We start from the raw sequence: 25,603 nt of genomic DNA on the forward strand, positions 1-25,603 counted from the left end.
GCTGGCAGGCAGCGGAGGGGAGGCACGGGGCATGTGAAACCCGACCAGCAGCGTTGGCTCGGGGCGGCCTCAACGCTGCTGCCTTCTGTGCAAGCCAGGAGGGTCAGGGGACCTCAGCCCTGACAGAAACCAGGTTGCTAATTTTGGCCTCTACAGACAGTCACTCAGAATGAAAAAAATGGTGAAAAGAAATCTGCTTTGAAGCTTTAATGGTTCTGCCTGAGTATTCATTTCTCCCATCCCAAGTTTTACAAACCTCTTTCCTGCCAAGGCAGAGGGACAGAAAGACATGCAGATGCTGGTTTAAATTACAATATGCTCTCTCCTGATACATAATACAGAAACAAACACTCTCATGCATCTTCAAAGAGCTCAGAGACCTTGAAGTACATGGCAAGCTAAGTATTACGTATGTTAAGATTAGCCATCTCTGAGCGATTTTATCTTTTACGGTTTTAAGTGATGGGGTGAAATGCTGTACTGAGGCACAGCCGTCTGCTGCCGTTCCCCCCAGCCCCCACTGGGCCCCTAGCCTGACTCCCTGTAAGCTCAGTCCTTTCCCCACTGCCTGAGCTCGGGAAGGCTACGGACCTATCGGCTAACCCTGACACCACTGCAGTATGCCTTGGCTCACCCTGGCACCGCCACCCTGCCATCGAGGAGTTTCCAGCACACGCAGCAGCCTTCCCTCCCAGCTGCATCCCATGCCAGCGCTGAACCCTCCCCACCAGCCTGCACACCACAGGGACAGAGCAAACCCACCACTGCTGACTGCCCTGGCAGCCCCCCACCACAGCAGCAGCTGGTCTCAGACTGCTCTGGACCCCCATGCTCTAGTACCATAGGGCATCCTCAGCCACACGATGGGTAGAAATCTCTCAAAGACATTACACATGGCACTGAAGGGCTGTTCATTCCCTGTTTCCACCGCAACTCTTGCATCAAAGGTTGTAGAAAATTAATAAAACCACATAATCTTAGAAACAATAATAATTAAAAAAAAAATCCTCCCACAATTTAGTCTTATGGTCTCCTTACCTCCCATTCTCAAGTTAACAAAGCAGCTTGAGAAGTTCTCTTATATTTAAAACTAAAGAAACGCAATTGGTGACAAACATATGAAAAGTGTTTTGAGCAGGGGACGCATTCCTTAAAAGAAACATTACACGTGTCAAATGTGAACCTATTCTTACAATAGCATTTGCAAATCCCATTAAGGTTCAGATGTTCTTTCTGTAACTATTCCCAGTTCAGCTAAAGAGATAGCTGCACACAAGGCCAGGATGTTAAATAACTAAACACTTAAGGAAAAAAAAGTATGTCTTTTCAGCACTGGGACAACCTCATGTAAGTGTACGGACTAATATAAACGCCACTACTTGTGCTACGCCTGCATTTATTTACCCTGTGCCAAAAATTTATTATTAACGTATTTCCCAATTCCAAATTTTGTACTAACAATTACAGCTGAAAATAGTGCAGAGTTGCAACCTCCAAAATTACATATTCTAACGAAATTCTACCATCTAATGTTATTGTTGGTCCAAGGAATACCTTACCAATACGGGGAAAATACCCCCAAACAAAAGTAACATTTTCCCACAAGAGTTGCAGTACAAGGCATTTCTCCAACTTACTGCTAATTTCTCATTTCAAAGACTAAGTCAATAGCCTGAGAAATTAATCATATCTGATGCAAAAGTGTTCACCTAATACTAGTGGTTGCAGTACCCATCAGACAAGTTTAAAATCAATCAAATGCTGAAAACAACCCCGTAAAACCCATAACCAAAACGAAAAACAGAAAAGCAGTGACCGAGAGAGAATTCCACTATTTAACATCTTAGTGTATGTATAACATCAAAATGCAAGAACTGCTGATTATATCTACTCTAAGACTTACAGTGCATTTTCCATATCTGCTATACTTTCTTCCATTTTCTGTTACTACGTAGAGGTAAATAAAGTTGTCATGGGATCCAACTGCAAGTAAGGTGCCATCTACAACACAAAGTATTTGATATAAATTGAGGATGTTTTGTTGTCCAAACATGAATGATTTCAGGTTTATCACTAAGACAATAGGCTCAATTAAACTATGGCTTACAAATTGTATTTAAGGATACATAACTATTTACATTATTCTGTTTTTCAGTCAGTATCTGTTTACGTTGTGGGTATGGGTATTGGGCAAGTTCTTTAACCTGCTTTTTTTAAGTAAGTGTCCAATGAGCAGGGTATAAATCCACAGATTGCACTGGATTTCTGGAAACTTCACAGAAGGCAGGCTTAAATTTTCTGTATCATGAAACATGCAGAACAGTGTTTATAGTTAGCTTAGTCTTGGACAGGGGATTGCATACAAATCAGTACTATATAACACAATATTGTCTAAATAACAAGTGGAGCATTCAAACATTAGAAGCATTTTTCTAATCTGTGCTGTCCCATTTGAAATAAAAGTACATGGACAAGAGCTGCCTTGCATCACGATCAAATGCCTCCATCGTCAATGAATATCGGTGCTTTACAATAAATTGCTGCACTTGGCAGACATGACAGCAGCAGAGGAATGTTTTGCCCACTGACATGGCACGTTATCCAAGAGCAAACAGGGAAGAGATTTACGAGAGTGTTCTTCCATCCAGTTTTAGCAGAGAGGATTCAGCCTCCTATGATCTCACTTCAGGTCTGCAGAGGAGACTCGATACCGGTTTGGACTCCGTGTAATCCCATAGCAAATAGTTAATGAACAGCTCTGAGTGTCAGATAGACCTGAGCTTAGTTTTTCGGTTTTGTGTTAATGAACTTGAAAATTAATTAAAAGGTATATTAAAATATTACTGAAATACTAAGCTTCTGTCAGACTTTTCTGGTAACCTGCCAACTATGTAGTTGAGAACTTTTAATTTTCCTGGGAGTAAAGCTAACATTTGTTATAACAGCACAGCTCAGTGTGAAGGAAAGGCTGGGAAATGTGACCGTAATGTCTGCAGTTACAAAACTCCAAGACCTAGCATACACAAACAAATCTGTAAGCAACTATTCCATTAGACATTAAGCATTTTAAATAATTTTTTTAAAAGTTCCATCTTTTCCAGTGACTGGGAAGTAGTTAAACAACATTTAACAGAACAGACATCTCATCAGCAAATGTTCTGAACAAGCCTGCTTACCTATTGAGTAGCGCATCACTGAGAGCTGTTCGTTGCCATCAGTGTGTATTGAAACCAGATCCCTCGTTTCCGCATCCAAAACAAACCACCTAGAGAGAGGAAAATTCCAGTATCACTTCCACTGAACATAAAAAAGCAAGCAAAGGAGCAATAATCACTGCCTGCCTTCATCTTCTCATGCTAGCCCCTCAGGGGCAGCAGAGCGAACATCTGGTTTTAATGGAGCGCTTTTCTGGTTCACAAAGCGATACAAGTGTCAGTGAAGAATATATAGAAGATTCAAAATACTGCCCAATTTTTCCCCCCCTTTCCTTCGAACACTGCAGTAATCACCAAAATGTCCACTGGATGATAAACACGCCACCAGATAGCTAACATGGTTGCACCTTATCATCCTGAAGCCTTAGGGCTGCAGCTGAATTTTAATCTCCTACTTGTTCCCCATTTTGAAGAACAGCTGTGATATAAAAACTGATGTTTCAATTTGTATGCAGCAAAGGGAAAAAAAGTAGGAGGAGGAGGGAGTGGAAAACATTTCCATACCCATTTTAAACAAAAGTATATTCTAATTTTGCATTTTCCCCTCAGTCCTTTCCATTTCTATGAATATTTCTATCAAAGTGAGAAGGAATAAGTATTTACTGGAATTTGATGGTTCATGACCTAGCTTTTTCTTTTTTTTCCTTATTTCCTGCTTGGATGATTTATAACTAAGGTAATTAATTAAACTTTTGATTATTTACCAGTAACTTTTAACCTGCAGTATTAGTTAGGAGGCACATGTAAAAAGCTCAGAGAAGTTTACAAAAACGCAATAGACTGTATGCTGAAATGGCCACTGACAGCAAGAGAGGGAAGATCAGCAGAACCTGAGCGTCTGGCAACGGTTCTGGTGCCTGCCTACCTCCTAAATACAGAGAACGCTAGCAAAAGAATGTCAATGAAAATTTAATAAAAATATATATACACATGTATATCATGAAAATGTAAGATGTCAACATGGCTAAATACATTAAAGCCGTACTCAGAATTTACTTTGCTCCGAACTTCTGAACTCAATACTGTGTGCACACACCACAGCCAGGTTTTCATCACTAGTGGCAAATGTCAAGCTCACACACTGTGGAAATGAGTAAGGCCCATTCTCTCCTAGCGAACTAGGACCATTTATTCCATTACAAACACGTATAACCCAAAATAAACTCCAGGAACAGTGCACATCGCTGCTTTCTATGGATGGAGATGATATTCCAGCTTGTGTTGATCTAGTGCCCGGCAGCTAGGTATCTGGAAAGAGGCCTGGTCCCACTGGCTTAAAACAGCTTGTATTTAGAGAACCACATAAAAGAAATTAAACAACACATGGATAAAAAAACCCCCACAGCTCAACATGCCACGAAATTCTGAATTCTCTGTGTGCAAGACATATGGAACCAGTGGAAAACAGGTTATCTGTTTGCACTGGACATCAGTAGAAACCATGCTCAGAGTTTCTCTGTTGTATTCCTCTGCTGAAAGTGGACTTTTGATTTCTTCCAATCTACGCACTGAAGCTTTGCAGATTCTCTGAACTCATTAGGAGTTACAAGTCCTTATTTTGCTCTGTTTAGTTCAAACTATGTCCCTCTTTAGCCCTGCCAAATGCTTCACTAAAATGTTACCTGGCTGATAACCCTGATAGGGGTGTGGATACTAAAGAACAAACCAAAATGAATTCTTTTTTAAAAGAGAAGCAAAACCACAGAAGTCTTTGGCAGGGAGGGAGAGAGAGGGTACCTATGCCATTCTGCCCCCACAGAGAGAAAAACAATCACTCCATCATGACAACAAAGCTGCTCTAAGAGTACATCCTGATGGGACAATAACAGAAGTGTGAAGACCACTCATGGAGGCACCACTGAGCTGAAATTGTCTGGTTTTCAAGCAACATGAGAAGCTGGGATGAATGCCCATGTCCCACTGTCTCATTCTTACTTGAGTTGTCCTGACCCCAGCACAGGGTGGAGGTTCCTCACTGCCGCAGCCCAGGTGGGAAACACACCTCTTATGCAGGGACAGCAAACAGAAGATAGGTACTTTAAAATCCATTGATCTAGCAAGACGACACAGCATGATGCCTGCTTGCTTGTTTTGAATAGCATAATTGCAGTGTCTGAATATAAAAATGGATTGTGAGCACAGTAACTACGAAAAGCAGCCTTCTTCCACAAAGTGGATGGCTACCTCCTTCCCATGCCCACCCGTGGGTAACTGTGCTACACAGAGCTTCTGCCACACAGCCAAGGGGAGGGCTGACCCCATCCTGTGTCCCAAAATACACGACCAGGGCAGGGCAGGGAGGCTGCTGTGGCAGGGACATACCTCTTGATGATGGCCCTGGACCAGCTCTTTAGGCAGGTCCTTTGATGCTGCAACCTATCAGCAGCAACCTTAGCTGACTGAGAAAACAGTGAAAACAATGTTGATATTAAGGATGCACTGGTCACATCTAGTTCAGCTGTTTCTTGATGCTTCCACAAGCTGGCATCAGACATGCTCTCTTCAATCTTCCAAATGCTCATCCATTTCTTGTCTTGCCATTCCTTTGCTTTTAAAAAAACACTAATATCCTATCTAAAAAATGTTTTTCGAAACAAAATCCCTTAAACTGTTCTCTTTTGGAAAATAAATTATGATCCATGACAGACATTTATTACTGATAATTCACATCTGTGAACGCAGGAATTTTCTGAAGAAATCACCGGGGAAACTACTCCAAAGTAATAATATAGTTTTGCACTTACACTTGTAAATCTCAAGATTAGTTAATACCGATAATTGAACCTGCAAGGCAATAATCAGAAGGAACAAACCAACCCATCTTACAAGACTGATTCTCTGGAATATTTAGGCTTCTTCATCATAACAGCACAAGAGATGCTGAACTGGTATAAATCTCAATAGCGCTTTTGACTGATTTACCTCCTTGTGGCTCTGGCTTATGCTGGTCTTGTCCTCCAGCCTTCAGTTTTCTTAATAATGTTAGTATTTTTCTAAGAATCATATCAGTCTTTTTTTTTTTTTTGCAGTGCACAGCACTCAAAATATTCTACATAATTAGTCACAGAAAGATCTACCTCCCTGAAAGAATGCCACAGCATGGCAAAAGGATCTGCATAGTGCCTTGAAAAACCCACTTTTCTGGTAGGGTCTCTGACTGCCAGCTCTATCTAGTTTTTCAGCTGTGCACTTCTAGCAAACAGCAGGATCCACAAAAAGTATTAGTTCTCCAAACCAAACTTAATCCCAGACATTTGATGATCAGGCACACAGAAGGTATTTAAGGAGGTGGTTAACAAAACCTGGAGCAGCCCATTTGAAGTCAGCCCAAAAAGGGAAACGATACCAAAATCCTCATGGGAAGCGGTATGTGAAAAGCACATCAAAACCATGAAGAGTTGGCCTGATAAAAATGTACCGCTGTGGAACAACTGACAAGAATGGAAAGAGAGCTAGAAGATTCAGTTTTCTTCAGATGTCCCAATTTTAACCATCAAACCCAACTTTCTTAATGCTCCATTCCCTACCCATGTCTTGCTGAGCTCTGTACTGGAAGCAGAGCAGCACCAGAGCAATACGCAGACGCACTCAAGGTCTATTGAACTCTAAACAAATTAGTCTCATTTAATATTGGCTTTATGCATTTTGAGCTATGAATCAAGTTAGTTATTAAATAACTGAAGGGCTTGGGACTATTTTCTCATATGTTAATCAAGATACATCATGCAGCCCTCATTCCTTGGGAAGTAACTCCCTTGGACTGGATTATCTGGCACAGAGAGCACCGCGTGATGCCGCTGGTTAGGCAGTAAATCTAAAGCTGTTCTGTTTATCTTGATTCACAACTCCATTTATTTCTCATACCCTTGTACACTTACCAGACCGCATTTCAATTCAGTTTCATTTGTATATCTCAAACCGATCACTGAATCACGCAATTCCGGAATGCAATAAAATATAATGGTCAAAATAGAACTGCTCAGTTCCAAGAACAACAGGGTAAAAAAAAAAAAAAAGAGAAAAAGAAGAAGAAACCAATCCACAAATTGTAGCCAACACAGTATAAAACAGTTGCCTCAAGTAATTCAAAAATATGAATTTAAACTGAAAAGAGCTGAACTGAAAAAGTAATTAAAAAACTCTGGGAGGAAAACGAAAAAAAAAAGACAAAAGCAAGCGCAAGATGGAATGCTTCAGCTGCTCAACATGCCTTTATTTTGCTCTGAGGTAATTTCAAAAACGTCTAATAACTCTCAAGAAATGTAGCCTGACCTCCTTCTTTCTTTCCTCTGTTTCAAGTACTATTAGGTCAGTATCTTGTGCTCTATTTAATGAGGAAACACTTGTTCAATTTAATGATATAATTAGAAAGAGATGAAAAAATAGAAGTTACAATGTGGAAACCAAACGTAAGAATTGCTCAGCAAGATTTTTCTTAGGAAGGTAAACTATGTTTTCTAGCCTGATATTATACCTAAGGGATTTAGTGAAGACTGGATCTTCATTTTGGAGAAGGAAACTCCTTAAAAACTACTGAACATTTAGTTTTTCCAGGAAAGTTAAGGAGTGGTGTTCATGTTCAGCAGTTCTTAAAACCAAACTTTAAATGGGTATTAGTCATGAAAAAAAACCCCAAAAACATTATGGGAGGCAAATTACACCCCTCTCCCTTGATTTTCTTACATGCACTAAGCATTATTTTATCGTCGAGTTGTCAAACATGAAGTAGAACTGAGAAACAGAATAAAAATGCCAGTAAATTTACTGTCTGCTCCTCTCACATTTCTAATGCTATGAATATCCCATTTTAATTTTGTTACTTGCTAAAAATCCATTGCAAGGGATTCCTTTCTTGGGAGATAATACAAAGCCAGAGTTTGGATATGAATTGAAAACACCACTGAAAGAAGCCTGAGTTAAAAGATTTGGCTTATGTTTTGATAGCTTTCAAATAAGCAACCATTTTAAGAAAGAATGTGAACAGCTCAACAGCACTTTGTTCAGCAGTGTGCCATGCTGAGCTCTGTCTTACACAAATTCAAAATACTAGCCTGTTCCCTTGCTATTCCATGTCAGTTTAGAAGATTGCAAGTGTGTTTGATTCTGGAAGGAGAAAGACCTGCACTGTATGTGTCTTATAAACAAATGTTACACAGAGATTTTTAAAATATATGATACTTGGTAAAGCCAATAAGTTCATGGAAACCACCACAAAAAATATTAAAAAAAAAAAGAAAAGATCAACACCTGGGCTTTCATGAAAGAGTAGTTAAAAAAACAAACCAGCCTAAGAACTGTCAAATAATTCTTCTGTCTTGATCTAACCCACCTAAGAAAGGTCTGGCCTCTTCCCCCAAGATTTTAGGCTTCTTCACCTCAAGCAAAATGAATAAAAATCAAATTATGTATGAATTCCAATATATAAGATGTCTAGTATGAAATTACCTCCTTTAAACTTTCACAATTCAGTCAAAAGGCGTTTACCTGCCCGAGTGCGTTCCTATTGCAACCACTGCTCCACTGGGATGGAAGTCAGCACAGTGTCCCGGTTCCTGAAAGAAGAGGCAAACATGTCATTCACCCACCCACACTTCCTTACGGTCAAACACTTCTTGTATCAAAGCTGCTCTAAAAGCCTGAGGTGAACGGATACAGTGAAAAACTAATTAGTTAGGAGCATGCTTACAATTCTCAGGTTGATTTTCTTTTAATGTATCAATGACAGAGATGACAACCTTTTTGCAAATAAAAAGTCTAAATTTCTCTGAAAAAGAGGTATTTTTGGTTGGACATTAGGACAGAATTAGCCAAAACATAAATATGACAGTAAGTAAGGCCTTCTAAAGCTGAATCTTGCACATTTGTATGATACCGTCTTCAAATTGTTTGAATAATTGGAATGAAAGTTAAACTCTACCAAGAGCAAAGGACGTTGAGTTGTATTTCACTTGGATTGTTAGAATGGCATCAGACGATGGTAACCAGATTACAGGCTATACCATGTGTGAAAAGCCTGGTTAAGTTTTATCAAAGCTTCCACACAGCTTTTTTTAATGATGTAACTACAGGATATTTGCTTCTCTTGCAACCACACGGGACAAGGATGCTTCAGAAAATTAATGCTTTTTTCCTGTTTTTGAACTTCACATGTAATGTTGAAGGGCTGACGTACATCTAACAGTCTGGTCCATTCCAGTGTGTGGTCCACAGAGTTCCACATACAGACTTGCCTATCTTGAGCACATGTTAAAAATAAGTCTTTGAAAGGATGGGATGCCAGTCCCCAGAGTTCATCCGTATGTCCCTGGAAAGAAAATGCACATGATTTAACAATGAATAAAATAAAGACCCTTAAAATAACACATCAGCTGGGAAACCCTTTATGGTTTGGGGTTAAAAAAAAAAAAAAAAAAGTGCTCACCTGTACCTCTACTAGAAAACCATCATTAAATGTTCCCCGCAAAACAAAGTTTCGTGAAGTACCCACTAAAAACTGATCTGCTTTTCCTTCCGCCACTGCTCTGATTGTTCCATACTGGTCAGGAACCTAGGAAAAGAAACATTTGTAAAGCCACACCACGCATCTTAACATGGACTTATTTCTGAAGCCCACAAACAGTGCACAAAGACATATCAGAACTGCAGTTCTTTCAGTAAAAATAATCTAATCATGTATACATTAGACAAGGACTCGACCTGAAACCCATCTATTTGTTCAGTACAGGCATATACATGAGGATCTCACTCCAAAACAATCACAATTATGCCATTGCCAACGTTCTGAGTAAAAAAAAAAAAAATACAAATTAAGGTCCATGTGTTTTTAAGTGTCAAACGCACTCAATAAATGCGTTCCACATCCTTACATCTCATCATATAAGGGTATTAATAATACAGAGTTACTGTTCACTTTTCAAAAGACATCATGAAAAATAAGAAAAAACACCCCAAATCTTGTAGCACAGAGTAAATGCTTCCTGACCTTCCTGATTCTTAGTGCTTCATGCTTAATCTTAAGTAAATGTTCATATGCCTTATGTTAGCAATGACTACAAAGTTTATTGCCTGCTTGGATTCTACTACACTGCTTTATTTTACTGTGTGTATTTGGGTTTCTAAATGATTTATCTGTAGAAAATACACTAACTTTATTATCAGCCCCAGAAGACAGAAAATCCATACAGACATTCAGAAAGTTGTGTGTCAGGGTTCTGGCAGTGTTTACATTTAAAAAAAATAGTTTTAACATAACATTATTAACAAAAGGAAAACAGAGGCAGGGATATGCATAGAGAATGTTACTCAGGTCTAAGAGTTGATATGATAGTCAATGTTTACTTACTCTCAGGCATGCTTTCTAAAAGGTCAGTATTGGATTCAAGGTAATAACAAACTCTAGCTCGAACTAACTATATATGTTAAGGAAAAAATGCTGCTATAAATGGATACGAGGTAAGTGGTGTGAACCAATACCAGAACAACCATTGAAGAAGAACACGTTATTTCAAGAGGTCATCTTATTGTTTAAAAAAAAAAAAAAAGTATTTTAAAATCCATAACAGAATTTTTTCCAGTTCATCCCCATTTACCTGGCACTGCCATACAGCCAAACCACACAGACATATATGTTCACTAAACACCTGGCTTAGGTTGAAATCAAAAGAAGTTCCTCAACACAGCTCTCGCATTCTTACAGAGTACCCATATGTATGTTACCTATTGTTTGTCTTGCATCAAAAATTCTCTAAATTCCTAGTAATACATTTCTCCAGACAGGCAAACTTAACCAAAACACAGGTGATACAGACTATCCTCAAAAAAAGGACAAATGAAAGAATCTAAGGGAGGGCTTGGAGGAAATTAAAACCTGACCATTTTTGTTCACTTAAACAGAACCGAATCGAAGCCTCGGGTAGGCTCATTTATAGACTGGAAATTGAAACACTATCATAAACACCACCATCCACTTAAAAAGACAGAAACCGGAAGATATTCTGTCATCCTAACAACTCCTTGTCCAAAGGGCAGGGTGGGATCTGTCTTGCTAGTCAATACCTTACTCGAGGAAAATTTCCTTGTCACTCCTGCTTTCTTACCTCAATTTCCCTTTCAGGATTCAAATCATGATCCCACAGGATGATCTTCCGGTCTTTCCCACCTCCAGTTAGCAGCATCCCATTTCTCATTTGACAGAGTGTGAACACACTGCCATCGTGAGCTTTGATTTGTCTGCTTATCTGATATACTCCTACATGCACCAAAAAAAAAAAAAGACACTACTAATTTTTTCACATGAGGTTTACAAGAAGCTGTGCCTTTTGACAGAAGATTTAAGTAACAGTGTGTAATAAATAATTACATTTGTACTGTCAGGTTATTAGCATTGCATCAGTATTGCAAACACAAGGTGGTAGTGTTTTCTTACAGGATAAAAAGAAAAAACTAAAGGGCCTGAATTTCTGAATAGAAACATTTTTGAGATTGACTATCCTACAACTTGTGAAGACAAGAACAACTATTTCCAAAATCTTTTAATTTCTCTGCTATCCAAGTGAACAGTTTTTCCAGATGCAAGAGTAACTGTTCTTTAGAGTCAGTAAATATTTAGCAAGTCATTATTAGAAAAATATTTAAAGTTATTTTATTAAAACAAACTCAAAGAGTTCTTGTCTATAGTCTTATGGGATTAAAAAGCAAATTATTTATAGCCAAGTTTCCAGGATGCATGAACCTAATATCTAATGCTGGATGTTGCCTTACTTAAAAATAGTATAACCAGCATTTGGCATATAGCAGTCTTCCCAAAGTAAAACATTAGGAAGAATGAAAGAGATGAGAAAATTAAACTGCAAAGGTAGCAAAGGAAGCCTTTTGCATCATAATTGGGTCTTCATTTCAAAAGAACTGCTACAGGAAATTATATTTGGGAAAAAAAGTAAGATTCTGGTGCTTTCAGACTTGCATATTTTCAAATAGAAATCACAGAAAAAGCCTAAAACACCACCCAAATAAATACCATCTGAACGTTGATGACTGCCTACGGCTCAAGTCAGTTCAAGTCAGCAGGCTCTCGCACTGAGAAAAGAGTTTGAGAACAAGCCTTGTGACCAATCTAATGTGATAAACCAACTAAAAAGATCCCGTATTTAATTAAGCCAATGTAAATAAATATTCTATTCAATATCTTTCAAGATTATAGTGGGAAAAGGTTATTTTTGCACAAGAACTTCAAAATTAAACATCAGATAATTTGTTCAATTACTTTTCCATTGCAGTTAGCTTGAAAGACAAGAAAGATTTACCTACAAAAACAGACTTACTGTTAAAAATTTACTTTTTACATGAATGTTTTCCTGGCATACCAATTTAAACCAGAGTGTTTGAAATAGCTGCCAAGCAAAATAAATTATCCCTGAATTTATAAGTTACCTTAGGGCTCAACCGTGCCAGGTCTGCATATGTTGGGTAACAAATCATTTTCCTTTCTTTTTCACAAAAGCTTTGCCCTAAAGAATAAGTTTAACCCAAACTTCAAATAAGATGGGTTTTAAAGTATATTCTACAGCCAAGACTTGAGTATCTGCTAAACCAGATACTGTTATTTGCGTAACTGGTACAACCAGACTTTATATTTTTCCTTCACACATAAGTCCTATTAACATCAGCTTCAACACTTAATGGTATTCCTCTGAGACTAACCATGGTACAACATAAGCTTTAAGAGCCAAAGTCAGCCTGCAGAATCCTCAAACTGATCCTACAGCCTTTTTTCAAATCACAGGATGAAAGGAAACCTGATTAGCTGCACGTATTTTAAATGCAAAACATTTAGATGAAGTAGTGTTCATTCAATTCGGGCACAGTCTCATTAATTATGGAGAAACCCTAGATTGCTATTTTCAGCAAATTAATGAGACTTGAAGGAGTTTAGTACCACCTGTTTATAATAGGGAGTTTACACCCTTAGTCAGGCCTGTTTCCCTATTCCTTTTCTAATACACACCTCTACGTTTGTCTTCTACAGACTACCTAAAATATGTGATTATCTGTGAATGTATCTTACCTTTAGGTCCTTTTCCTGGAGTAGATTCTACAGTAGTTTTGCCCCATATAAGTATTATCCCACCTGAGTCTCCAGTGAGCACATCACCATTTCCCAAAAAAGCCAAACACTGAACAAATTTGGGTTTTTCATATTTCTGAAACAAAATAAGCAAAAGGAAGGGATAATTGTTTGTACTCTTTACGTAATTAGTATAACGTACTGACACCCAAACACCCTGCATACACGGAAGCAGAATTTAATGGTTTTTTGGGTTTTTTTGTTTTGTTTGTTGTATTTGATTGATTTATAAAGACCTCTTATACTAAAGTATTTTACACTCATAAAAATCAGGGGTTTACATTCACATTCAAACAAACTCAAACAGCACATGGTTACATTGAGTAAGTCTATAGAAAGTGTGAGCAGATCATACCATTGCTTTAAAACTGACCTGATATCAAGACATTCTTACCCCAAATATCCCTTGCTTCCTTGATAATGAATTGCCACTCCAGGTCCAGAAAAATATATGAGATTTGCCACATGTTATTATGGTATTTGCATCAGTTGGATGGAATTCTACAGCAAGAACAACTTCATTTGTAGTCTGAAATAGTAACAGAAATAATATTTATTCAGATGGGACATTAACTGCTAGAAACACATGGAAAATCCCCAGTTTCAGAACAGAGATATGAGGAACTAGACAGCTCATGGTATGCTTGAAAGAATCTGTAAGTGTTCCGTGCTAAATCAACTGTCTGAATGACTGCAGATATTGTTGTATTTGATTGATTTATAAAGACCTCTTATACTAAAGTATTTTACACTCATAAAAATCAGGGGTTTACATTCACTTTTTAAATCACAAAAGCTTCTGCCCACTGGAATACCTAACACTTCTAACATGGGAAGTGAATGATGTATAGAAGACTTTTTTGGTTTGAAATCCCTGCTTCATTTTTGCACAGAGTCATTTGCTGTTCTGGATAAAAAAAGCTGTGACAGTGACAGCTGTGAGAGAATAGTAACATAGTAGGACGATATCCATCATTCTCTTTCTGAAATTCTGTAACGACCCCTTTGGGTTCTTTCTTCCTTTCCTTTCTTCCACACAAAGAAGAAAAAAAGAAGCCGGCCTAACTCAAACCCTCTGAAACATAGGGTCCCACCTTGGTGGTTATACCAGCTGCATATACTGTTACTGAATTACTAACACCTCCGTGACTATTTCATCTGTTATCAATAGATTCTACAAACCTAACAAACTGACTGGCCATTTATCCAACTTCTAATGTATATTCAACCAAACTGCCTGAACACAATCTGCTGGATGACTCTAGAAACACTTAAATCAGTGTATCAATGCATTTACTTGTATCCAATATAAGCCCATGCTTTAAAGGAGTATACTTAAAAGTTCTGCTGAATCAGCAGCTGTGGGAGTACCCTTTCCCACTTCAGCATTTTTGGTTCCTTTAAGGAAAACCACCTTCTTAAGTTTCGTTTTTATTGTTGATGGCCATATTTATTGAATTACTCTTTTCACACACACTTTCCTCCACCTGAGCAGATCTGCTATGTCCACAAATCAGATGGAAACTAAGGACTGAAAAATTTAATCAGGTTCAGCTGAGAAAAGGCTTCTGGTCTGCACTCCAGCTCAAGGGACAAAACTTTGCTCCCACCACCTATTGTGGAAGGTGCAAGATCTGCAAGATCAAGTCCTAAACATGAATAAGTACTGAAGGGCAAGCAGTCCCTGCCAAATCGTTTTTATCCAATTCTAAAACACCAAGGAACTCCCTGGAGAGTGAAGAGTCAAAACATACTGTCAATAAAATAGGAAATACAGGGCATATGACAAATAGCTTTACATTAAACATTAGCAAGGAAATGAAAATACTGACATAGAATTATATTAAAATGTACAAAATAGAATTAATATTGGTCAAGGTTAACAAAATTTAAAGAAAGCGGGTCAAACGAACCTCATTTTGTTATCTGAAATTGCAAGTCTATAGTCATATGGACATACTCTACAAGCATGTATGCCACTTGCTGACTCATGATTTTAAAAAAGTGGGAAAAAAAATTCCACATCCATGTAATATCTCCTCGCTTGATACTGTATAATGCAAAGCAAGATGTCTCAAAACATGGACTTCAACAGCAAATTATTATTGGATTGGGGGTTTCCAGTGGAATCAACTTAATAGGAACACTGAGCATAACACATCGACAGGCTGAGAGAGTTGGGCTTGTTCAGCCTGGAGAAGAGAAGGCTCCGGGGAGACCTTACAGCCCCTTCCAGTACCTGAAGGGGCTACAAGGGTGCTGGGGGGGACTTTTTACAAGGGCCTGTAGGGACAGGACAAGGGGTAACGGGTTTAAATTGAAAGTGGGGAGATTTAGATTAGATATCAGAAAGAAATTCTTCCTGGAAAGGGTGGTGAGGCACTGGAACAGGTTGCCCAGAGAAGCTGTGGATGCCCCATCCCTGGGAGTGTTCAAGGCCAGGCTGGATGAGGCTTTGAGCAACCTGGTCTAGTGGAAGGTGTCCCTGCCCATGGCAGGGGGGTTGGAACTAGATGGTCTGTAAGGTCCCTTCCAACCCAAACCATTCTATGATGATTCTATGGTTATAAACACCTCAGTTATAACACCTCTGAACACTTCCCATTGATCAGCAATGTAGAAGGTTACAAAAGAAACAGGAAAGCAGACAAGATTGCAATCTACAAAAGTACTAAGAGACTTCAAATGAGAAGAAATACATGAACCAAAGAATCAGTGCCTGGAACTTGATTCAGACAAATACAAAAATAAGGAATGTCTAAAAGTATTTTTTTTTAAACAACTACAGACTGAATCATCGTTTCAGTTTCTTAAAGTTCCCAGGATTATTTTTTTTTTAAATTAGGAAAATATTAGAGAAATGCTTTATTTGGCCTGGCTTGTAGGAATGAGTAAAATGTAATTAGAAGTGCTCCAATGTTCAAAAACTTTTCAATATACATATTAAGAATATATTTGATTCGTGCCCTTACACATCACAGTCATATTACACAGATGCAGTTTCCAAGTGAGATCAAATGTGTGTCTCAAACTGTTGTATTTATGGTAATAAAAGATTTGTATTTCAGAATATTAATTTGTGCAATATTTACCTTTATTTCTGCTATTTTTGATTTCCTCTGCCAATCCCATACAGTAAGCATATGCTCATTAGAGTCATCAATTACACACAAATGAGTACCAGAATCCTAAAAGAAAAAGAAAAAAACCAGTGCTAATAAAGTTCTATCATACCCCAAGGGTAGCAGTATTTTAAAAAAAAAAAGGTAAGAATATAAATAAAGCAAGTCCTTTTAGATTAATTACAAGCTTGATATACCTGGTATTTCCCTTTTAATCTTGACGACTAACACAGATTTTTGCATGATCTCACAAAAAAAATGACCATGCTTGAAATACTATTCTAGGAAATCTTTGAAAGTCTTTCCCTTTTAGTTTGTTTTTGTTGTCTTTTTTTTTTTCTTGTTTGCAAAATCATGGCAGTAGGAAAAGGTTTTCCCTTTCTGTATTCTGCAAATACATTTTTTTCCTCTGGTCACAGAGGACAGACACATGGCTCTACTTGTGTGGTTTTTGGGATTTTTTTTTTTTCTTAAATGTCATCATTACATACACACAAATTTACATTATCAAATTTCATAAGCCCATCTCATTTTTTCCTCATGGAGCGTTAAGGATCAGCAGTTTCATCACAAAGTTTGCAAAACTGCAGCAAATGCAACAACTTTCTGAATAAAATAATAGCTACAGAGCAGAAAGACTGATATCTACAGTATTAAATAACTGAAATGGCTTAGTTTGAACAATTTTACAACAAATTGGTAAATATGGCTATGTGGAATTAAAGAAACAGACAGAATATCTTAGGAAACAACATACTTATTCACAGCAACACATACTTGCACAAACCAGTTGTTTCAAGGACATGTGTAGAAAGATTTGGAGGAGGCCTTATTTATTTTAAAGTTGATTCTTGCAGTTCAACCGCATTCTCTAACAAATTATGAAAATAGAGGTGGCTGAAATTTTTATTCCTAAATACTATTACGAGCAGTAATATGCAAATACACGTCAATTATTAAGTGGAAAGACACCCTGAAGACAGCACTGGAGACATACACAGCTCTTGCATGGGTTAATGAAATTATGTGGTAAAAACACAGTTCTAAACACTGCACATTCACTGTTTCAGTCTAGTAAGGAATCATGAGACTCTAATAAGGTATCAAAACCAATTTTAGCTGCAAAACAGAAGTAAGAAAAACTAAATTCTAGTACTCAAAAATTCCTTACTTTTTTTTTAATTTTGTTTTTACATTGATGGAACATACATTTGTTCGTCTTGAAAGAAAAAAGTTAACTGAGTTCAAAAGTTTTACTGGTTTGTTAGAGTGATAGGAATGACAGCATTCCTCTCGCACTGTGCCACGTCATTTATGCTACTCCCTATCTGTGTAAAAAAAAAAAAAATTAAACCCCCCCATTTATTTATTGAAACCTAGCTATAACTGACCTAGAAACATTTCAACATGAAGTGAAACTGCAGCAAGGGAGTGCAAGCGTTTCTTTTCAACAGGTCGCCCAGTGGCACTGTTGAGTCTCTATCCTTGGAGATACCCAGAACCCAGCTGGACCACAGCCCCGAGTGGAAGGTGAGATGATCTCCAGACCTTCCTGCTCACTTCAGCTGTCCTGTTAATCTCTCCCTCTATTAGCAAAATACAGGAGAGACATTCTTTTTCCAAATCTTTCATTTTTTATGTGTATTAATTCTTGCTGGGATGCAAGAATCACAGCATGCGTTTTCAGGAGGCCTGATACGTGTCAGTGCTTTGGCGAGCATACAAAGGCAGCCTAAAGATTAAAACACACACAGTATTTTGCACAAAGGAAACCCATTGCCAACTTTGAAATGAGAACTGTATCACTGCCAAGCAGCACATCCTCATTTGCTACTGATTTCTGATAAGTTTCTGTGGGAAAAATAGCACAAGATAACGTTGTGGAGTTTTGGTGCGCTTTCTTTTTCTGCCTTTTTTTTTTTTCCTGTTGGTGAATAAAAACCTACTCCAAATGTGCAAGCAGAAAATTTACACTTTCTGTCAGAACTCACTAAAACTTGCCTTAACGAACCTCACTAACAAACTTGTTCTTAAGCTCCAAACAGAAAAACAAGCCCCCCACAAACAAAACCAAACCAAACCAAAGCCAGTATAGCCTTTAATTTCTAGTGAAGGCTTTTCTTGCATGCTATTTATTCACTGTGGTAGTTTGTTACCGCAATTTTACATGTGCAATTTCCTGTTTTTCCAGCTAGCTCACTGTCAGCTGGTTTTATAAAGTATACATAAACTTCCCTGACACACTTTTAATACCAAACAGATCAGCTACACAGCCACGTACAAAAATCTCCAGAGACTTCCTTTCTGTTTACATAGGACTGGATCACTTATTTAACACACCAAGTAATCATACCCATCTTACCGCTTTTGAAAAATCCAAACAGCCCACGCCACGTTCAAAAGTCCCAAGGCCGATAACCTGAAGTGTCACCAGGCTCACCGAGTCCCATACTCTAACATGGGGCTGCAGGGGCTGCGTGAAAAAGCAACGGGACAAACGGCATCACCAACAGTGAAAGCATTGCATGCACGTTATCAAGTTTTGTTAAGCAGATGCTACCTGAACTACAAACTGCAGACCGAAATGCAGGATGACCTGTGCCAACGATGCCGCTGGACAGGATCTTGATGCTCAAAAGGTGAGAGCCAAGACAATCTTGCTCCCTGTGTCTTGGCTATGAGCATGACAGTACTGCCGTTGAGGCAAGAAATTAATTACAGTGGCATTTAATAGTTGTGAAAATAAATCTCTGCCCAATTTAAGTTGTTGAACAAATAACAGAAGAGTCATCTTGCATTTCAGACCCCAGACTCTGCAATGTTATGCAACAACTTAAAATAATGATCAAACCTCCTTTTTTATATATAAAATAGGAGGCCAGGAAAAAAAACCCAAACCAAAAACAACAAAACACAACCCCAACCCCAAAAATGCTGGTGCACTGAGCCCCCTAACCACCACCAACCACTCAATGAAAATCTCCATACTTGAGCTTAGCTTCACAAATGTGAAACAATCACAAATAGGGTGGGAATTCAGTTGGCTTAAGGACAGCATTAACCATATAAAGTGACAATAAATCATCCCACTGATGGAAAAACAAACCAAACAGCACTAACAAGAAATTCAACAAACATTCAGTGGAAATCATAACAGTATCTATATTAAAAAACCCACAACAATTTCTTAAAAAAATCTAAGAAATTACATTGAACATGTGAATAAGGGTTATATTTAATGTGCTTCTACATCTCACAGTATCTGTCTTTATGTTTTCCCCTCTGTCTATAACTTCACAAAGATACTCAAATTATTCAAATTCTGACAGAGTTCGCCAACTGCCAGGGACAAGAGCATTTAAATGCACTTGTTCTCAAAAGAGCATGTTTGTAGGAAAGCTTGAAACACCTTCCACGAGTTCTCAAAGTTGGTTTCCTCTTCCATGAAGCCTTAAGAGTACACTGACCCACTCCTCCGGGATAAGACATTGAAAGAAATGTGACAGAAATTATCTGGCCTTATGAATCAATTACAAGCTTCACATTCGCTTGCAGAATTAAAATTTGAGTTTCCTATGTCACAGATAAAGGGCTTTATGAGCTTCTGCTCTTTTTGATGTATGGCTGAGTGCTTAGTTGTTGCTGCCTTTTGCTAGAGATAAACACTGTTGCCTTAGAAACAACAAAATATCTCAGTAATTGCAGTGTATAAAATAAACTGCAAATAGAAGGTGATGATGAGATTTAAAAAGTCCAAAACACTTTTTCCTGATTTTCAAAACAAGATACTACTGCTCAACAGCTCTATTACTTACCCTTCCATCTTTATCCACTCCAGCTAACTGTCCTGTTGCAATTCTAATTTTGTCTGGATGAACTGCAAGACTAAGACAGACAGAAATATGACTTGCTTTTGCTGTCACAGGTCTTCAAAACTGAGAGGTTTTTTTGTATTTTTTTTTTCTTTCTCAACAGAAGCCTGTGAAGACACTTATGATCATAGATCCCACTTTTAATGAGACAGCTTGAATGTTTTTCATCAGACTATTTCATTACACACTGTACTGATGTGTTGACCAGGCTCTTCCAATGGCTGCTGCCACAAAACCCGGAGAGCCAGAAAAGCCACCTCCACATGCTCTGACAAATCTAAGGACTGCACTATATCAGGAGTCCACTGTAACAAAATATACATGGTCATATGATGAGCTTCCTACACGTAGTTATGTGCCATATTTAGAAAAACTATAGCATATTTTATGCCTAAACCTACTGATAGCATGGGGAATGGGGGGGGGGGAAACCCCACCACAACAGCTGAAAAGTTGGCTGAGGGCTTGTGTACCCAGGAATCAGGGTTTCACACCACTTAAAATGAGTTACTGATGTAACTGTACTAATGAAATCTCCAGTGTTGTGCACTACTAGAGTAAGTAAAAACCTGCTTTTGCTTAGCACATCTTGCTTTGGATTTTATGTGAAAAACAGATAGTGCAATTTCAGAGTACACATCCTAATGATTTTTTTGAGCATTGTTCTTACTTGCTTTCTCTGTAAAATTACGAAGGTGAACAAAGCCATTGAAACAGGAAAGGGGGAACCAAGGGGAAGCCTGAAGAGGTCAGTGATAGACACCAAAAACATTTAAATTTCAGTCTAGTTTTTTTTATTTGAATGAAAGTCAAGTAGACAAGACTAACAGCATTCCTCCTCCAGGAAGCAATTAGTTATCAAAGCACAGTCAGGAGAGAAGAGGTTTAGATGACAACTCTCCTCCATGCAGCTACAGTAGGGAGCTGATGTTCACCACCGCATTATACGCATTACGCTTCAGACTAACATTGTGAAGTTAGCAACTGCCTTTGCACCCACAACGTTGGCTTCCATTTCCCTGCTTCTCTCTGTTTTGTTTTGCAAACATCCTTCTGATTTCTCGGACAGTCTTAATACTTGGATGGGGCATCTACTAAAAAATGAGAAAATTATTGCTCAGTTTTCAATCTGGTTTTCTAAGTCTTCTTTAAGACTACACCTTTGCCATACTCCACTGATGAACAATTAAGCTGACAGCTATTTTTAATTGCTGGGACATCTATTTAGAATAACTTACACAAAGATCCCTTCTCTAATCTGGCACTTTTAGACTGTCTACATACACCATTGGTTTACATTTAAGCAAGAAACCCTAATGTAGCATGGACTGCTCTAGCACTGTTTATTGGTGCACTGTTTATTGTAGTGAAATCTACTGGGACTGATGAAAGAAAATATCTACAATTAGGATGACACTAATGAGTTCATATATACAGTAGGAGAGAATAAAAAAAAAATATGTTTCTGCATTATTACACACATACTTACATGCAAATGTTATCTACTAACCATTTGACGCAGTCTGTATGACCCAAGTAGTGCCGCTGAGTTCTCTCCTCATAGTTAAATAGTACCACCACTGATGCTATGAAATATACAATTTCTCCGGTAGGGAGGAGGTAAACATTGGCTCGACAGTCTCTTCCACGATACCCATATCTAAGCATATATTTTTTTTTAAAGTCAAGGTTTTCATACTCACTGTATACCAGGAAAAAAACCTCACAAGTTGGTGGTGGTGTGTGGTTTTTTTTTTTTTTCTTCCCTTAAAGGATTCCTGGGGAGCTCTCATGTCAGCAAATGCCCTTTACGTGTTTCCTCCAGAACTATAGCACAATTACAGTAACAGATTAAAACCAAAACAAACCACATAGAATTTGAATTCAGGAAACCAAATCCCTTAAAAACTTATGTTCACTGATGTTAAAAATAAAATATATAAGGCTCACTGAAGTAAAACAAATACAGTGTTGTCATTTTATAAAATCCTCCATGTGAAGTTTCATTAGCTAACAGCAGAACTCGCTGTACTGGCTTAACATTTTTTTACAGCAACAAGGCTGTGGATCTGCACCCCAGGCACCAGAGTATTACTTCCATTTGGCCTTTTAAAACAAGCGTGTGAAAATTCCTAGTGCCCTTCAGAACAAGACAAGCTTCTGCACAGCAGCTGCCAAGTTCAGGAAATAGTTCTTTAGACCGTTTTAGAGTATTTTTAAAGCAAACAAAACTCAAAAGGAACTGACACAGTGAAAAATATTCTATCGGAATCTACCCAAAATATATAAAAGGGAAGATTTTTGTAAGAAACCCACATGACTCCTAATGACATTCAGAAGTTATACACACTGCAAACCAGTCTTGGTTAGCACCGATCAAATGTTATTACAACTTGTTATTTCTTTGAAACAGGTGCAATTTTCTTCATCTAGACTATTAATGTGTCTGTCTGCCTGCAGTTCAGTTCCCAGGGACCTACGTACAATTAACATCAAAATTCAGACTTTACCAGTAGCTCTGTAGCCTCCAAAAATGTAACTTTCCTGTGACATCCTGCATTTCAGAGAGCTCCCCACCACTTCATTGCCAACTAATACACCTGCAACAGCAAGGAAAATATCGAACATACATTCAGCAACTTCAGCTAAAGGATTCCAGCTCTAGGTCCCAGTTATCAGGTAAATAAAAGGATGTCAGAGACCCACACACAGAAAGCTGGATGGATGAAGCTGGCCCTTTCTTGCAAATGAAAGCAGGTACTGTAGTCCAGGTTGGGGAGTATCTAAACTGACATCTAAGCTGACAGCCTATTCTGCTTGGAAAAGGACTACTTTTCTACCAAAAATACCACCATACTCCTCCCAATGCTACCCCTAACCCCCCAAAATTCCCCATCACACCACCTTTCCTCTTTTGCAGTCCCATCAAACCACAGGACTGCTGTATCACAGGAACACTTGCAAAATTAAACTAAATAATGGTTCAAAGAGGGACACTGCATTCAGTTGTAAATTAAATCTCTTAAGAGTACGGAAAACAAAACACACTTATGTCTTGCTGACTTCCCCTTTTTATAGAAGAACACGGTGGCTCCTCTGAAGCCGAGGTTATTCACTGGCTTGCTTAGCAAGTGTCATCTAGGGAAATGCTGATACAACACAATGCTGAGGGCAGAAAAAAAAAAACGGATGCCTCTTTCTCGTCCATCACTATTTATTTTCCCACTCAATTTTCTTCTTTCTTCTTCTTTTAAACACCAATGAAACAAAAAGAAACTCCAGAATGCCCTTTTATAAATAAAAACTCAAACCAAACCAAGCAGACCACTGAACTTTCAAAAACATTGGGCTACAAACCAATGAAAATATTTTTTCTGTCCTAAAGCATGAAGAAAGCTGTTCTCAGAGGAGAACAGCAGATCTTGTTAATCTGCTGTATACAATAGGGAGTGTATTGATAAGGATTTATGAAGACTGACATCTCTGAACATTCATCCTAGAAAAGCATTAATGATTTACACAAACACACCTTTCCACAGCAGAAGTCTACCATGCAGAGCTAAGGCTAAATATCTTGGCACCCACCACTGAGCTCTGGCATTTATAAGGCTGCAGAAAAAATGGTTACCTTTTCTCAACCCATTCCTTTCTTTTACCCCGCCCAGATGATAAAGTGCAAAAGAGTAGGTGCATTTGCTAGGTGTGTGTTTTTTAGGAGCCTGTAAAGGAACAGCTTGTTTTGTGGGAGAATTTTTTTTGCATTCTTCATTCTGCATCCCAGATTATCTGGAGAGAAAACAAGAAGGGTTGCTGCTCCACAGCAGTTCCTTCCTTCTCCAAACACTCAGACAAAGCAGCAGATACGTTAATGTAATAATTGACTGTCTCTCTCTACAAAAACCGGGGTGACACAACTTCAATGCTTAATTTCCACTAAATTTCAATGTCAATCTTTCAGTGAGACTGATGTTTCAACCAGGGAAAGTCAGAGATAGCGGTCTTCATCTTGTGAATGTTTCTCACCACCTACAAAGACTGTTTTATCACAACCTTTGTTATGTTTAACAGTTTTGGGGTTTTTGTTTGTGTGTTTTTAATTGGCTAAGAATAGCCATGGACCTCATGGAAAGTGAACCACTGTACACCAGAATTAATAGTATATTTATCACTGACTTCAATTATTCTTAGAAGAGCACCAGTGCTAAAAATATAAAACAGAGTGAGAAATACCCTCCAGAAACTGAGCTACTCTACACTGGGAGACAGAGTCTATAAAGTATATTGCCTGTACACAGCAGCACTGACTGTGACCTCTGTAGCTGCTAAATAAGCCCATTTCACTATTACTAGGAGTGCCACATATGCTTTAATCAGTACTGAAGGGCAGCAGGAAAGACTGCGCTAAAAAGCAGCAATACCCAAACAGAATTATTACATTTAAATGAAATCACTCAGGAAACAGGCCCAGTCAAGAGCTCAGACTTCCCCATGAGCTACTTTATCTTGCCAAGCAGCTTAAGTATTTCTTCAATTGACAGTAACCTGCAGGGCAAACAAAAGCCAAGTGTGTTCTGATGAATATACAGCACTGTGTGTCAGTAGTTGAACATACCTGCAGGGGACAGTTCATCTAAAAAGGGGGCACCTCTCCCAAACCTACCAACAAAAACCCCAAACAAAAAACCCACACCAACAACCCTTCTGTGTTCTTGACTTGAAGTTGTTCTAGTCTATCAGCAACTTCCAAATCAGTAATATAGAAGGAAAACCCAATTATAAACAATCATCCAGAAGGAAGGAGAATTAGCGGCATTCAAAGTAAAACTTACAGATTAAACAATTCAACACTCAACTGACCTTTCAGTTGCAAAATATTGACATTACTAAAATACTCTGTGGATCACTGTCCTCATGCCTTTTTAATAAGGTGTACAAGCTTCAGTTTGCCATCGTATTTGGAAGTTACGGCTGGCTTGCAGATTTCTTCCCCTTGCTAAGCACATGCATGAGGCACAAAACGTGCTGCTGCTCTACCTTCCTGTCTCCAAAACTGAAGAGAAATTTTGTGCAACTTCATAGAGACCAATATTAAGCCCTCATAAATTTTACTGCCTTTTCCTCATTGTTCCCTTTACCAATGTATCCAAAAGATACCCTACACTCATAAATATACTGGTCTGATTTAGGATGACATTTCCTTAAACAGATTCCAAAAACATATGGACCGTCTGTTTAGACTAGATTTATTCACTTTAATTAGCCCTCAGCAGG

At 38.3% G+C, this 25,603-nt stretch overlaps 1 protein-coding gene across 1 annotated transcript in view; it reads right to left on the reverse strand.

The window, feature by feature from the left end:
- Positions 1 to 1,903: 1,903 nt before the first annotated feature.
- The window catches only part of EML4 (echinoderm microtubule associated protein like 4), a gene marked incomplete at both ends in the record, with an annotated part of 60,857 nt that continues 37,157 nt past the window's right edge, over positions 1,904 to 25,603 (reverse strand). Inside the window, 12 exons of the mRNA XM_010161076.1 lie at positions 1,904 to 2,001; positions 3,177 to 3,265; positions 8,700 to 8,767; positions 9,388 to 9,519; positions 9,637 to 9,762; positions 11,312 to 11,463; positions 13,279 to 13,414; positions 13,733 to 13,867; positions 16,431 to 16,526; positions 18,823 to 18,933; positions 20,276 to 20,345; positions 21,843 to 21,992. Of these exons, the coding sequence (XP_010159378.1) occupies positions 1,904 to 2,001; positions 3,177 to 3,265; positions 8,700 to 8,767; positions 9,388 to 9,519; positions 9,637 to 9,762; positions 11,312 to 11,463; positions 13,279 to 13,414; positions 13,733 to 13,867; positions 16,431 to 16,526; positions 18,823 to 18,933; positions 20,276 to 20,345; positions 21,843 to 21,992 (1,363 nt within the window). The remainder of the gene's footprint in view (positions 2,002 to 3,176; positions 3,266 to 8,699; positions 8,768 to 9,387; positions 9,520 to 9,636; positions 9,763 to 11,311; positions 11,464 to 13,278; positions 13,415 to 13,732; positions 13,868 to 16,430; positions 16,527 to 18,822; positions 18,934 to 20,275; positions 20,346 to 21,842; positions 21,993 to 25,603) is intronic.

The sequence above is a fragment of the Eurypyga helias genome, unplaced genomic scaffold (assembly GCF_000690775.1).
Source record: "Eurypyga helias isolate BGI_N326 unplaced genomic scaffold, ASM69077v1 scaffold7871, whole genome shotgun sequence".
Lineage (NCBI taxonomy): Eukaryota > Metazoa > Chordata > Aves > Eurypygiformes > Eurypygidae > Eurypyga > Eurypyga helias.